Consider the following 16,074-nt stretch of genomic DNA (forward strand, 5'->3'; position numbering starts at 1 on the left):
GCCGGAGGAGTTGGGAGAGGAGGAAGAAAGGGGTTAAAATATATTGTAGTAAAAATATTAAATAAAAAACAAATTTAAAGGGGGAAATAAATAAGGACCCTTTAATAATAATCACTGTGGGAAAGGACTTCTTTTTCTTTCTCTAGAAAGGTTGAGTGATACTAGTTGTAGGAAGGCTTTAAGGTCAAACAAGCAAACAGTGTCTTGCATATTATAGATATGGAATATTATGTTATAGGTGTGTGTGTCTTAAGGAAGCCTTGCTTTTGTGTTCAACCTCCAGTCAAGAGGTGTGATCAGCATTCCCCAAACAGTTCTAAGGGTTTTTCTTGTCTGTGACAATGCTTAATTTTTGTGATCACTGCTCAATTAGATCATTTCGCTTTCTACACTCTGCTGGTATTATCTCCTCGTACATCGGTCTGCGCTCTGGGATGAGCATTTTCCCACCACCACATCTTAAAACTGAAATGAGTCAAGACAAGTTTTCATGAAGAAAAATATTTTTTTTTATCCAAAAGACATCTCAGGAAAAAAAAAATCTTAAATGCCAAACCCTAAAAATAAGTATAGGGAAAAGTCAGGAATATTCCACCATCCAACTGTTTCAAAAACATGATCACAATTTACTGTTCACCAAAGGTGTGCTAGATCATGGAGGAACTAAGCATGCCCTTTGGCATCTCAAGAGTTCCGGGCACAGTACACATGAGGCCAATCTAACCTATCACCCAATTCTCTTAGTGTTTCAGCCCAATATGTATAATGTGTTACTATCTCAAGTGGGCTTTTGAATCTATGCTTCATGTATTGTATTTACAGAACACCAGGCTTGTATAAAAATATGCTATGCTTCATGCTGAGCACTGACTTTTTACAACCTCTGGACACCTGCTGTTGAAATTGCAATCTCAAAGCTAGTCCCAGATATAAGAATGTACTAACGTCATGAACACATGGTAACATCACATCCAGCAATTGTTGACTGAAACTGAAATTGAGAGGAAAAAGCTCCTTCAAGGGTCTCTTCATGAGATTTCACCATTTCAAGTCAAAGTAAGATAAAGCAAAAAATACAGGCAGACTCTCTCACTCACTCACTCTCACACACACACACACACACACACACACACACACACGCACACACACACGCACACACACACACATTTGGCTCTGATAACTTTCTTTTCCTAACACCCCTTCTCTGTCACACTTGTGCTCTATCCCAGTCTGTATATGACAAAATAAGGCGAACAGAAAATACCCATTGCCTCCATCTTGACTTCTGTTATATGTCATGAGACAAGCTCCTATCATTATTTTCCCTGATACATAAAACTGTCCAGAGAAACTCAAATGTAAAAAAACGGAGATAGCTTGTGTATTCATGAATCCCTACTTCTTCCACAGTCCAGAAACTCCTGCTTCCTGACATCCAATGGAACAATCTCCCTGTAAAGTCTGCCTTACCCTGGGGAAAGCCCACAGTACTTTCTTGTGGACACAGAAACTAGCAAGTGAATTTCTTCCTTTACACTGGGAATGCAGATGCTTTTCTTGAAGTTTCTCCAAGGGCAGAACTACCACATGTACTAACACAGCTTCAAGGAGACTAGGAATATTGAGCGGAATCAACCTTTGAAGAGCAGGTGGTGGGTGAGGGGAAAGAGGCCCAGTCTCGCGATGACCTTCAGCACAGCCTAGAAATCAGATTGCGAGGGCTGTGGAGTGCAAGTGTTTTCAGTCTGATTCCACTAAAGCTTTGTTCATAGTTGAGGAACTTAGAATTGTCATCGACCACTTCTCTAGTTTATTTAGGATTTTGTGCACATATGCAATGTGTTTTGACTAAATCCACCCCCTAGTTCCTCCCCCACTACCTCTTCCAAGATTCTGCCTACTAGGTCTCCCTCCCTACTTCATGTATTATTGAAATCACTGAGTCCAGTTGATGCTGGTAGCGTGTGTGTGTGTGTGTGTGTGTGTGTGTGTGTGTGTGTGTGTGTGTGTGTGTATCTGGGCAACCTACCTGGGCCTGAATCCCTGAAGAGAATTGACTCTCCTTTCCCCCTGCAGCCATCAATTGCCAATAGCTCTTCAACTAGGGGTGGGGTCTCATGAGCCCTACCCCCATTCGTGTTGGAATTTTGTTTGGCTTGATCTTGTGCAGGTCTTATGCAGGCAGCCGCAGCCGCTATTAGTCCACATGTACACTGGGCCTGTCGTGCCCAGATAGCACTATTTATCACTCATCCTCCACAATCCCTGGCTCTTATACTTCCTGCCTCCTCTTTCAGGAAGCTCCTGGACCTTGGGGTAAGGTGCTATAGATATCCCGTTTAGAGCTAAGCATGCCATGGCCCCTTCTCTGTGCTTTGTCCGAATGTGGGTCTCCGCATTAAACTCTGTCCACTTCATAAAGAAGCTTCTCTGATGAAGGCTGAGAGATGCATTAACCTGTAAGTTCAAAGCTGAGTATATAGAGAACAGAGCAGTGTGATATGAGATCCATTTAGCAACATGATAATAATAGGTTCTATGCCCAGGGCCTGTGACCTACTGTGACACACCTATGACCTATTTTGCCATCTGGCTTTTCTCATTGGTTCAAATGGAAATTTATATTTACTTGGAAACTGCGACTCCTCAGAGAAATCAATCGACATTGTTCTCTGAAAGGTCAGAGTTCATGTTCTTTCCTTCAGAGAATTGGTGTGTGTAGGGCTGTGTTTCAGTCTAGGTTGTTGAGTTGAGTATATCACCCTGTCCCTGCATATGTTCATTACACCGTAACCAAGTTAGCTGATTCCAAATTAATTGATAGCCCTCAACGCTTCCTAGAGTAGTTGGAATGAAATGGAAGTTATTAGGTTCTACAAGTTCCTGCATCACTCAGGCCTTTACTTGCTTTCTACTCCAAGTGTCTTCATCTTCAGCCAGTAAATTCTGCTTCTGTCTGTTCCTACACATTTGGTCCCACCCAAGTGCCTTTTGTACCTGCTGTTACTTCAGCCAATAATGTCCTTCCAATGGCTCTTCTCGTCTGTGCCTCTCTTTAACCCTTCTAATCATTTAAATTGCCTCCTTAAGCTTTCCTGCCCAGTCTTTCCAACGCATGAGTCTTCTGTGCTTACTTTCGATTTATCTCAGCACTCTATGGAGTTCATTAGAGCAGCTTGACTTTCTGTGTGAGCTTGCACACATTATCGGCTTCTTTGTGTGCCACGCTTTTAATTTTTTAAAGAAGGTTAATTGTAACAACTTGTTATAATACGTGGCAATAAGAAAGCCAAGTGCTTAATGGCATATAGTAAACACAAGACTGCTGGGTCATAATTCGTATGTTTTTATTCAATTACTTTAGTGTTTTGTCTACTAGACTTTAACTTCTAGTGTGAAAAAGAGCTTATCTGTCATAGGACAGTGTTCTAGAACCACAGTACCATGCCTAACATGGAGGAAGTGCTCAAACACCAAGTTGAACAAATTCATGTTGACTAAATGAATGAGTGCCCATCCTTGATCTGCGACATCTCTGGTTCATTCTCAGCTTTCTGTGACTTCATCCCTAAAATCGTGCAATGAAGCCAATGAAAGCATGGTGTCACTTTAAATGTCAGCTAATGTGTTCTTCCAGAAACCTTATTTCCCTCAATACCACATTTACATTTCAGAGCCAAAACCTCCCCTCCTCCCTTGCTCCCCTGCTCCCCTCCTCCCCTGCTCCCCTCCTCCCCTCTCCCCCTCCTCCTCTCCATACCCTATCCTTTTCACTCCTTTCTTCTTGAGTTTCTTAACAAATATGTGTCTGAGCATACTTCTTGGTGTCAGGAAACGCAGTCACCTTTGAATCTGGACATGTCTGTTTCCCTGGGGACGGCTGTCTCTGGGGATTAGTGAATAATTGCTGTTTTGACTGGATTCTCAATGTGGAGGGGACAGAATTGTCCACCTTCTTGGTCAACACTTTCCTTAGCTTAGATACCTTTCTCGGAGTCTCCACCTCACTCTCTTTTCTCTAACTCCTTGCTATCATAACAGATAACACAAAAATGCATCCACTTGTTCAGACTCCCTCCACCCTAACTCATCCCTAGACATCCTGCTTCTTCATTCTGGCTTTGAAAGAGACTTAAAGGAGTAGCCCAAGCCTACTTCTGGCCCAAGAACTTCTCCTCAGTTGAGCAGTTAGACGTCTAACAAGAATTTGTGGTGAGAACGAGATCCCTCACACCCACTTGTTGCCAAACTGATGCTTCCCACTTCCCTGTGTGACCCCGTTTGGTCACATTCATTAAGAGTCTTGGATATGGATGTAATAATCTGAAAGAACTAACCACTTGACCTTTCAGATGGTATATAATTTATTAGAAGTAAAACGTGTTAGAGAATATATATATTCATGTCTGGGAATATATTCTGAGCAGTGTTGCACATCTGTTGACTGGAGAAAATACCTGTCCCTACTTGGTTCTCTTTCTGTAGCAAGTGAAGCACTACCTTGGGGTCTGGCAAAACACTAATCTCAAATTCATCAGACTGTGACAGTGTAAACTTGAAAAAATTTCACATCCCCAAGACTATCCACTCATCTCTAAAGTGAGGATAATCCCACCTAGCTTACAAGATTTATAAATTAGGTGGGCACTGTAGTGTATTGGATAACATGAACACGTAATCCTTGGTATTTAGTATTCCTCCACACCATCAGCCAGAGGCGTGTGTCAAAGGAACCTACTAGAAATACCAAGGAATCGTGTTCCTCCTCAGGAAAGAGCAGGGTGTCCAAGATGCTGCTCAATTTTCTCTTGAGAGGCACTAGGAAATAAATGTTCAGCATATTAGACAGAAGAGTAAAGCTCAGTACCTGCCAAGATTGTGTACAGCCTACTCAAGGAAAAAAAATTAACTTCACAGCTTGTGATTAGGAAAGGACATGGGGCAGCTGCTAACTGTTCTTTCATCTCTGCTCTTGGCTTGTTCCTCTAATAGTTCAGCTTTAACAGTCTGCGTTGCAATGAGAGAGGAAAAATTGAACCGAGGTGTCCCATCCAACCCCAACTCTAGCTCATAGTCAGACTAAGCTGATGGCAAAGATCACGTAAAGTATCAAACATCCCGCTACCCCCCTAGTGATGGTGTAAAACCAGCTAGACACCATGCTGCAATGGAAAGTTGAAGTGCCATGATTACTTGGGGAACCCTTAAACTAGAAAAGCCTACAGGTCCCTGCCAGGCCTGATTCCATGATTTGGTGTACAGAGAGGAACAGGGCAGAAGGTGTGGGATGGGGAGGGGGAATGGATCAGGAAGCTTTCTAAATGATCTTCCACCAAGAGACAGTCATTGAGGCTTAAATGTCGTGAAACCAGCTTTTATGTGACTTCATATGCCTCTTTAAAAATATGAGTGGTTAAAGGCAGGCCATGGTTTTTGTTTTGTCTTGTCAAACTGAATCTTCCTGGCCTGCATTAGCCACCCTGGAGATGCTATGAGATCATGAGTGAAACTGACGCATGGCTTGTTGCACTCTCGGAGGATGACTATCCCAGTAATTTATGAAAAATGTTCCTCAGCTCCGAGTTAAGTGGAGTGGCTGGAAGAATGGAATACAGTAACATACAAAGGGCCCTTTGAATGGTGAAAGAACTCAGTGCGGCATGCAGTTTACCTCACTTGCCACTGTGTAAATGTGGCAGGGATCTAGAACATGTTCATTAGATAAACATCTTTGGTGCATCTTTTCAAATGTTTTGTGTCACCGGTTACATCATCCCTGAAGAGGTAGATGACTGTTAAATATATTAAATGGACCTTTCCTGTAGAGAATCTCTGAACCAGGGTGGGAGTGGATTGGAGGACACTCTCAATGCAGTCTGTCTGTCCTATCCATCTTTCTACATATACATGTGTATCTGGGGATAAGTAAGAACACCCAAATAAATTTTGTCCATACCAACTTTTTCTGTTACCGCAAAACCCTGTGGACTGACATCCTTCAACATGAGGAATAGACTCCCTCTCTGGTAGCTATGAGAATTTTGGCCAAAGAAGTAGAAATCACTCTACAGATGACTTTGCAGTAATTTATAAATACAAGTAGAGCTAAAAATCTAGTGAGCATGTGTCTCAAACTAACCATAAATATTGATAGTTTCACCAAACCCTACTCAACACTCCAAGAAATAAATACCTCTTTACTTACATTTCCCCTCCTTTTCCATTGCTTGAGATATTTCGAAAGGGAAAGGGGAATCAAAAATAAGAGTTTAAAAAATGGTCACAGGAAAAAAGGGGAGACTAGAGAGATGGTTTTGTGGTTGAGAGCACTTTGCTATTCCTGCAGAGGACCTGGGTTGGGTTTCCAGAACCCACAGGGTAACTCCAGTTCAGGGCTCCCTCACCCTCTTCTGGCCTCCTCGGGTCCTGCACATGGTGCACCTGCATACGTGCAGGCAAATCACTTATACATTGAATATAAATAAATAAATATTTAAAAGAATGGTGACAGGCATGTCATTGTGATCATATTAGCTGTTAAGTACCAATTTTAAAAAATAAGTCTAAGACTAAGTTTATTTTATTAGAATGTGTAGCCTGGATGTAGGAATGTCTGTAAATAGTGCTGTATATCCAAGCATGAAACAAAGAGATGGAAACAGAGAGATTCAGAAATGTTTACTGTGGTGCTGAATTGATCATAGAGATGTGGGATTGGTGATGATTATGTTTTCTCTATATCTGTTTATTTTTTACTAATACTGTATTTTTTACCTTATCTGGTGTCTTAATTAATGTATGATATCTAGAGAATAAAATCCTAATTGCAAGAAATTCCATGTGATATTAAATTCCAGAAAACTATTCATAAGCTAAAAGTATAAATAATGATTTAAGCATGTGTAGGAAATGCTATTGCAATCAAGAGAATATGTTATTGAAGCCTAAGATGGAGAAGCTACAAAAGGGCTATAAAATTTTCTTCCAATGCTATTTATTTCATTAGTATGAGATGGGGAATTAAGCGTGGAGCATGTGGGCTGCAAGATATGCAGCAGATGAAAGCACTTGTCACTGGTGGTCTGAGTTTCATCTCCAGAACCATGGTGGAAGAAAACTGACTCCTAAAAGTTGCCCCCTGACCTCCATGTGTGTCATGGCACACATGAGCTCACCATCAGACCTATCCATATCACACACACACACACACACACACACACACACACACACACTATTAATAATAATAAATAAAATTGGAGCATGCTCATCATCTATTATATAACCATTTATACTGTGTTTCTGAATGAGTTCAATGTAGCTTTATTCTTATGCTGCATAGGAAAACATAAATCTGTTTCTTATTGCAATAACTCTTATCATAATCATTCAGAAAAATATTGCCTTGAATTTACTTATAAACTGACATCAACTTGACTCAAAGCTTTAATGTAAGAAGCTAAGGCATGACATCTTATCCTAAGAAAATTTTGTACAGCTTTATGCTGTGAAAATATTATACAAAGGATAAAATATTATTTTCCATGTGCAAGTCTGTGAGGGCTTGATGTCATTCTACTACATATGTATCATATTTTAAATGGCCACATAAACTACAAGAAGAATCTAATGGAGCTAATTATAAAGCAAAAGCAATTTTCCCATCACTAATATCTCTTGATGCTTTCAGTTTGGGCCTGCATGAAGAAAAAAGAATAAAACCACGTTTCCGCTCGAGCATGTATTAAGAAACCAGCTTCCCGAGGTCTCGCACATGCTTCCCTAGCTCTTGATTGAATATGGAGTATGAAGTCAAAGATTCTAAATGAATGCAATATTGTATTAAACTTGTGAAACTGCATGAACTTCTCAAGCTGTTCTGGGAGCCAGAGCCATCAGTACGGACATCCCTGAGATATGATTTCAATAAATAGATGTTCTATCTCTAATGGGCCATTAAGTAGGAGATGCAACTTCTCATTTCTATTTGGTCATCTCAGTAGTCTATCTGAGCCAAAAACTTGCCATACGTAACATTCTCCCCACGGTCGGAGGAGCTTCAGCTTCAGCTATTAGTGTATAAAATATTAGGTGATTTCTCTTCGTTCTGTGATTTAAGAAAGTAATAAAAAGCCCCCAGATATGTTGGTTCTTGTCAGTAAAAGCACAGCAGCTATAAAAACACCACCTCAGGCCTTTGATCATGCTAGCAAGTTGCTTAGTTGGTGACTAACAAAACCACTGTCTACGATTTCCCTTCCCCAAACACCTGTGCAATGTGTGCCCCGCGGGGTGCTCAGCAATAGCAATTGCACTTGTCACTTCATAGCATGGGTTTCTAGCATCATCATAAATAAATACCACTGAAAGTGTAAAGAGTTCATAATTCATTTTGGTCACTAAAGTATTAGGGGGCAATTTGCTAAAGACACTACATTTAATATCTACGGACTCTGCCCAAATGGTGCATAAATAATTACATCCCGAGAATGGTGAGAGTGTTTTATTCTTGACCTTATTTTGCTCATCTGTGCGATTTGACTAAGGTGTCGCCATCTGAAGGTGTAGATAAACACTGATTGACCGAACTTACTACAGTGCAGGACGTGCTGGAAGTCAGTGCTATCCAATACTGTAGCCACCAGCCAAACTAGCCAGCAAGTGCTTGGATTCAGACTGGATCTGGCAGCAGGGGTGGGGAGGAGGGGATCAGTCTTCACATTTGATGGGGAAGTCTGTGGAGCTCATGGAGGACCACAGCTTGTTATGGAGGTCAGATGAGTAAATACATGGACGAAGTAGAGAGTGATGTAGTGGGGGGGGGGGGGGTGCGGAGGCAGGATACGCTGAAACAGGTAGTTAAGCAGAGGGCTGCTGTGGAGCTCTACTCCCCAAACCACGGCTTCAACAGCGATGTGAGGCACATTAAGCTGGAATTCTCTAACAAAGTAACCAATACAATGAGAATACCCTCCAGCTCCTTAGGCAGGGTTAGGATGTCTGTAGTCTTGATAATGTAGCTGGGACCATGTGCCAAAGGAAACCTTAAGAATTGTAAAGTCGCATTTTTCTCTGAAAAGCCATAAGAACCCATAATGCTACAAAGAAGGTATCCTATTATTTCCTTTAACAAGAAAATGGTATAAATTCATATTGCTCAAATTGCCTTGTCTGAAAAAAAAAAAAAAAAGCCACCTTCTCAAACTTCTCTGAAATCATTTCTTAAAGCTAACTTTGGGTTGCCTGTTCCAAAATACTAAAATGTCATTTCAAAATATCCAGTCTTATATTTATATGTAATGATACTAATCAACAGTTAACATGGCTGACATAATAGCATTTTAACTGAATATATATATATTCATTAGTCTGCTTCATTTTACAGGTAAGAACAAAGAAGCCTAAAAAGTTTGTGACTTAACATAGTTTGCCTAACCATGCTCTAAACCTAGGTACAAGCCACTGTACATTGTAAGCAAAAGGCAGACTGAAGACATATCAGGGTATTTGGGGTTGTCCCATATGTTACAGAAACAGGAAAAATAGAACATTTACTTTTTGTTGGTTTTTTTTTTTTTTCGTGATGCAAAGTAATTATATGTATTTGCCACACTGTGATGTTTCTATTCATGATACATCATATAATGAACAAATAAGAATAATTAGCAAAATAAAAAAAAATATTGTAATAGAATGCCTCATTAGGAATGATGAAATGAATGAATTGAATCCCTTTATATCTCCCAATTTATAGGCACGTCCTTATATTTTGCATTATATGTTCCTATTTTGTTAGTGCTTTTGTTAGTATCCTTTATGCTAGGAAATCTAACCCAAACAGACAAGGTTGTTGCATATTTAAAACCCTCTTTTAAAATGTTAGGCTTTTGTACAGGTTTTCTAAAAGTCTCCTCCCTTATCGAAAATATAAAAGTAGTTTGTGGATGGTGAAGAGAAAAAAGCAGAGGTCTTTCAGGACCTAATTGTTAAAATCATCCAAGTATTCAAATACTGCTGTCAAAGTTTTTGGGTTATCTGTAGATAGTAGGTCCAACAAACTGTAAAACCTTGGTGGTATGCTTGCTGATAAACTAAGAAACCAGGCCCCATATTTTGTGTGAGTTAAAGGTGTGTACTGCTAATTCAGTACATGAAAAACCCAACAGTAGTCTAGCACATAAACGGCCAGTGTTGTGGTTGTTGTTTTAGGGCCAGTAAGTGCTTTGGGGAAACCTCAAAGATTAAAAGTCAGACCAGGCATCACATAGCCCACTCAGGCTACCTGAGTCTGTTTCTGGAAGTAATATGACTTCTCGAAATGAAGTCATTTATATTTGTAGCCATGCTCTATTGTGTGCCCTGAGTAATTTCTTGAGAGCAGTGTTTCCTGTGGCACTGTGCCAAGACTGGCTTTATTTGTTTTTCATTAGGCTTTTCATTATCATGCTGCTATATACCTGGATCATTCTACCTGCTCCGAGATGGCTGGCGTAGCATATGCATATGCATAGTGCTATGAGCAGGTGGAGTATTTTTGTTCAGCGAATGCCCATCTTAAATCCCTAACTGTGGTGCCATTCGAATGGCTTTAACCTTCTAACAACAGTCAATTATCCATTTGTAACATGGTCTCATATTAAACTGTTTACATCCATCTATTCTGGCACTTACAAGGAAAGGCATTAATCTCACTTTCTGTCAATCTAGAACCTCCTTCCTTCTCTTTCTTATCTTAGGAATGACATCTAGATCCATCTCCTGTCCCAATCTGCATTTCTGTTCATTCCACAGGTTCAATCTCCAACTAAAACTGCTTGACTGTTTCAATAGTTTTCTGCCTTGTATAACTATTAGCTAAATCAGTGCCCTGCTGTTGCATCCTCCTAGTGATTTTCAGGGCCCCTGGACTGCCCTTCTAGCCTTTCCAGTTCATTTTCTTTTGTTCTGAGCATCTGTCCGTACCTGTTTTTCTCCATGACCCAGGAGTCTGTCACTTCTCTCTCTCATAAGTATCTTCTGCTACACATTAATAGGATGGAACTTGATTTATCAAGGGAAAAAAAACACAGCAAGACAAATTCTTGAACTTCTATCTATACATCAAGTCTTCAATCTTTCATTTTTCTTTTAATGGAACTTAATTCCTGTGCTTGTTTATGGACAACAGTATGGTCATGAGATACACGGAAACAATGGCTTGTAATCAGATATGGCAACTAACATCTCATCTTCCTAAATATTCCTATGTACTGGAAAACACTGAATTTCTCTAATAATTTTAGAATGTGTAAAACTATCGTAGAATATAATTATTTTGCTGTATGATATAGCATTTTAATGAATTTCTCCATCTATCCCATTACCCAACCTCTCAACACTCCCCATAGTCTTACAGCCTCCTTTCTACTTTCTAGCTTACCCCCCCCAAAATGAGTGAGAACATGTGGTTGCCTTATTCCAATTAGACTCTTTCATTTAAAGAGAAACTCTATCTTATAAATTCAGAAAGTATGGACTTTAGAGACAAAATGAGTTACTCTGCTCATTGATCAGGGGCTTGAAATAATCACTTGAGATATGAGACTTTTAAGAGTAGGTTAGTCCTTGGAGAATGTATGGCCCTGCCTTTTCATCTTCTAGAGAATAAAACTGAGGCCCAGCCATGAAAGTCAAAATGATATTTCTGAATTTATAATTTCATCATAACTCTTTTCTAAGCCTGCCCATGGCTTTCCCTATGGCAAGAAATGAATACAAATTATCTCCATTCCATACAGTGCTTGGGCTAGCTTGGGCTTACTTTTTCATCCTTACATTTTTATTTTCTCTCCATTTTATTCCCAATATACATATTTGTTTGCTTGGCTTTTTTTTTTCCTGTAAGGTATTGCACGTGGTTTCTCCTTTGTCCTTCTTGTTTTGGGTCCTAAGCACACTTAACATATTTGGTTATATATCTTCTCCAACACTGTGCTCACAAGCAGGTATCACATGGCACCTATTTGCAATACTTAAATGGAAGGAATACCAACAGTTGTTAGCAGACACTTGAGTCTTATTCATTGTTCCATCCCCATATTTTAAGAATCTGACATTCAATATTTTAAAGTGAATTATTTTTACTTTTAACATGCCATGGTACATGTCAATTTTTCCATCAGCCCTCCTCACAAAATCTATTTTCAGATTAGATTTTAAAAATAAATTGATTCATTCCCAACCTTCTATAAGTCCCTGATAATCCTGAATGACAACTCTTCCTAGAAGCACTTAGACTTTTACAGGAACAGAATTCTAAGTCATAGGAATGACTCTTCAGTGCAGAAATTTTTAGCCATAAATAGTAAGTCATGAGAACTGAGAGCTGTGTGAGGGAAGGTCAGTTCCCCTAGCCTTCAAATCAGTCTCACAGGTGACCTACTCGTCCTTCACCTTCAAAGGGAATGACTACTTTTGTTTATAAAATTTAGAGGACTTGCTGTTTTACTTTATGTAAAGTAAATTATTATTTCACATAGCATTAATGTAACATTTCTGGTTTGATTTCAGGGAAGCAATGTTATGGAAGATCAGGATTTATTGGAAATTGGAATCCTTAATTCTGGACACAGACAGAGAATTCTACAGGCAATCCAGCTCCTTCCAAAGGTAAGGGATGTTCTATTGGAATTACCTTATGAATGATTTCTAGTGACTTACAGCCAAAGCATATAAGAGCCTTGACATGGGAATCCAGTGTTATCACATGCTATAGCCATAAGAATGGTCTTAGGTCCTACTTTAATTGAACAAAAAGACTACCACAAGCTTCACTTGGTTTTAAACTGACTTACAAGAATGGAATATTAGAAATACTGCAGAACAGTGGAACAGATTCCAAATACCTTGTGTACAGTGACAGCTGCTGAGGTCAAAGAAGATGGGATTCATGTTGAGTACAAAAATATCCTTGGCTTTAAAGCTCCATGAATGGAGAATCTTTGCTGCCTACACATCTAACAGAATTAATGTCTAGAATATATAAATAACTAAAAAAAAAAAAAGAAAATGAATGTCCCCAAACCAAACAACCCAATCAATAGGTAGATTAATGAAATGGAGAAGTAGTTCTTAAAAGATAAATTATAGATGGCCAACAAGTATGTTGAAAATGTCCATCATCCTTAGTCATTGTACCAGATAGTTTTATGTCAGCTTGGCACAGGCTAGAGTTACTTGAGTGAAGGGAATCTCAGTTAAGAAAATGCATCCTAATTAAGACAGTCATCAAGGCAAAATAGTAAAACTAGATCAAGATTCCACCTCATCCCACTCTGGATAGCTAGCATTAATAAAACAAACAACAACCAATGCTGAAAAAGATATAGGGGAAGAAAATATTTCTGTACTGTTGGTAGGGTTGTAAATTTGCCCATTCTCTGCTCCAAAGGTTCTTTGTACAACTCCAAACAGTATTTTCATCACTTAGCTATGCAACAGATGGGTATATGACTGAAGAGCTCCAACTTAGAATGCTACACAAATACCCAAGTATTGGAGTCAGCCATTAACATGTGAATCAATTTTTTGTGTTATATATAGCATATATATACACAATAGAGTTTTGTTCACCATAAAAGGAGTAAAATTGTATTGTTATTTGGAGCATATATGCGACTAAGGTCATCATATTAAGCCACATAAAATATTGCATATTTCCTCTCCTTTGGAATCCTGGAATTCTTTATAAATAAAAAGAACAATTGTATATTCACATATACACATGAGTAACATGAAAACGAGGGAAACTATTGGAAGGGAAGAGACTCTCAGAGGAACAGTGGTAAGGGAACTGAAGGGAGAGATAGGTATGGTCAAAGTACAGGATATACTTAAAGAATTGTCTATGTAAAAGCAAACACTATATGCAATGAATACACACCAATAAGAATATTGGGGCAAAAGAGCCTCGTGCTCTCTTAGATATCTCTTGTAACAACTCCAAGACTTAGCATCCTTAGTCCTTACAAGGGACTTGCCTAATAACAAAAGGCATCATTTGGAAAGTGTCCCGTTCCATCGGGCATTTCCAGTTGATCAGTAGGTTGATCAGTTGAGATGTGATTTGTCAACCAGGTGTCATTTTTACTGGAAACTGTGTAACCTAGCAACAGAGTTGACCTAATGTTTCCAGAAAAGGTTTTAAAGGAGCTTAAAGGAAGTGGTAGGGTGTAAGTACCAGCCTTTTAAGGCAGGTAGGATTTTAATTGGTAAGGGAAGGAAAAGGCACTTCAGGAGACCAGAATGAACTATGTAATTACAGGTGTTACCCAGGCAATCACTTTCTGGAAGCATTTGGGAAATAATTAGTCATTTAAAATCCAGTGGCAACAGTGTGAATGTTCTTAGTGCCACTGAACTATATGGTTAAAATAATTACGGTGGTAAGTTTTATGTGTATTTACCAAGATTTCCAAATCATCAGAATAGAAGAAAATGAAACATGCTAAAAGTAATTGAAAAGCCTGTGGCCCTGTAGCCAAATATAAAGCAGGAAGAGTAGGTTCTTACATTTCTATGGGGCTACGGATCTTGAATATATTTTGTAGGCACTGGAGAACACCTATGACTAGAATACTCTATTCTACTTAATTCTGGGGGCAATTTACCAGAGGAATTGAAGGAGAGGTAGTCAAAGTTGGGTTTTCCAACTGAGGGAAGATGAAGGGAGATAAGATTAGAGCAGGTGATACCTACACCCATCAGCAATTCTCTCTTCCTGTGTAGGGATGGTATGGCTTCTCCTCAGACAGAGAAAGATAAATATTAATCATAGTTACTAAGAAAGTCATATGATGAAATTTGCCCACTGACGGTGACCTGAGTTTCTACTGATCGAAAGTTAACACATTAACAAGTTGAGGAAAGCCAAGCACACTGCAGAGTTTAATCATATGAGTTTCTATATTGAAAGAGAATGAATGAAAATGTCTCTAGACTTAATTCTACGGTGACTCCCATAGGCGTGCTATTCACCTTGCTACTTAGAGTGTCCCCTTAGGAAATGTCTTACGTGTCTTCTGCGAGGTCTTCTACAAGGCCCATGTCCAACACCCACTACAGTCCCCTCCCTGTAAAGCAGCTAGGTGTTCCACACATCAGCGAACTGCCCACTCCATCATGCTGCCATTATTTAAAGTTCAGTTCAGACACTATGATCTCACCTCCTCTGAGAAACTTTCCTAAATCGAATCCGTGTACACCCTCTTCAGTAAGCCTGCCAGTGAAGATTCTGTTCTTGCAAAGGTTAGACTACGGGAACCAAATCTTCCTTGATCCTTTCTTCCCTGGACCATTCACTCACCTCCACTCTCCCTCCTGATGCTTCTCCTCAACTCTGCACACGGATTTTCTCAGTGTCTCCACAAACCCTCCTAAACTATGAATCAAATAGCATCACACCCGTGTGATTTCCTAAGCCTTCAGACTTAGAAGAAAGCCCTTATCATGACTTACAAAACTTAGTTGGATCTGGCTCTTTCTTACCTCCTGCTCATATTTATCATTCTCTCCTTCTATACTCTAGTCAGTGACTTTCTCTTTGTTATACAAAGTGGCAAGCTTACTTCTGCCTTGGGCACTTCAGATCCCCATACAACGCGAAGGCTTGAACTCAGATACCCTCTGCACAGAGGTTTCCCAGCCTGATAGTTCCCTCCTCCACAGCTATCACTGTTTAATAGTGCCTGTCTTGTTTTCCCCAAAGCGCCTGTGGTTACCTGGAGTGCTATTGTTTGTTTCTTCATTATTTTCCATCTTGCCAAGAGGTAGCCAGTTACACGAGTCCAGGAACTATGGCTCATCTGCCCCTTTCTCTATAGTCAGCCCCTTGACAGTTCCCGGCACCAAGCGGCTACCAAAGAAATACTTGCGGATTGAGAGCATGCGGTCATTGTGTGTTTATTTGAGATTTTCATGTCCTTATACTTGCTCATATCTGAAGATACTGATGACAATCTGCCACTTCTGTGACATACACATCCTAGTGGCAGAGATCCTTGAAATTTTCTTGTGCCTAATACAATAATATGGTCATTA

At 39.6% G+C, this 16,074-nt stretch overlaps 1 protein-coding gene across 1 annotated transcript in view; it reads left to right on the top strand.

The window, feature by feature from the left end:
• Positions 1-16,074, top strand: part of Anks1b (ankyrin repeat and sterile alpha motif domain containing 1B) — an 878,091-nt gene that overhangs the window by 561,450 nt on the left and 300,567 nt on the right. The window contains exon 16 of the mRNA XM_051206268.1: positions 12,547-12,645. Coding sequence (XP_051062225.1) covers positions 12,547-12,645 — 99 coding nt within the window. The remainder of the gene's footprint in view (positions 1-12,546; positions 12,646-16,074) is intronic.

Source organism: Phodopus roborovskii, unplaced genomic scaffold (genome assembly GCF_943737965.1).
Source record: "Phodopus roborovskii unplaced genomic scaffold, PHOROB, whole genome shotgun sequence".
NCBI classification, from domain to species: Eukaryota; Metazoa; Chordata; class Mammalia; order Rodentia; family Cricetidae; genus Phodopus; species Phodopus roborovskii.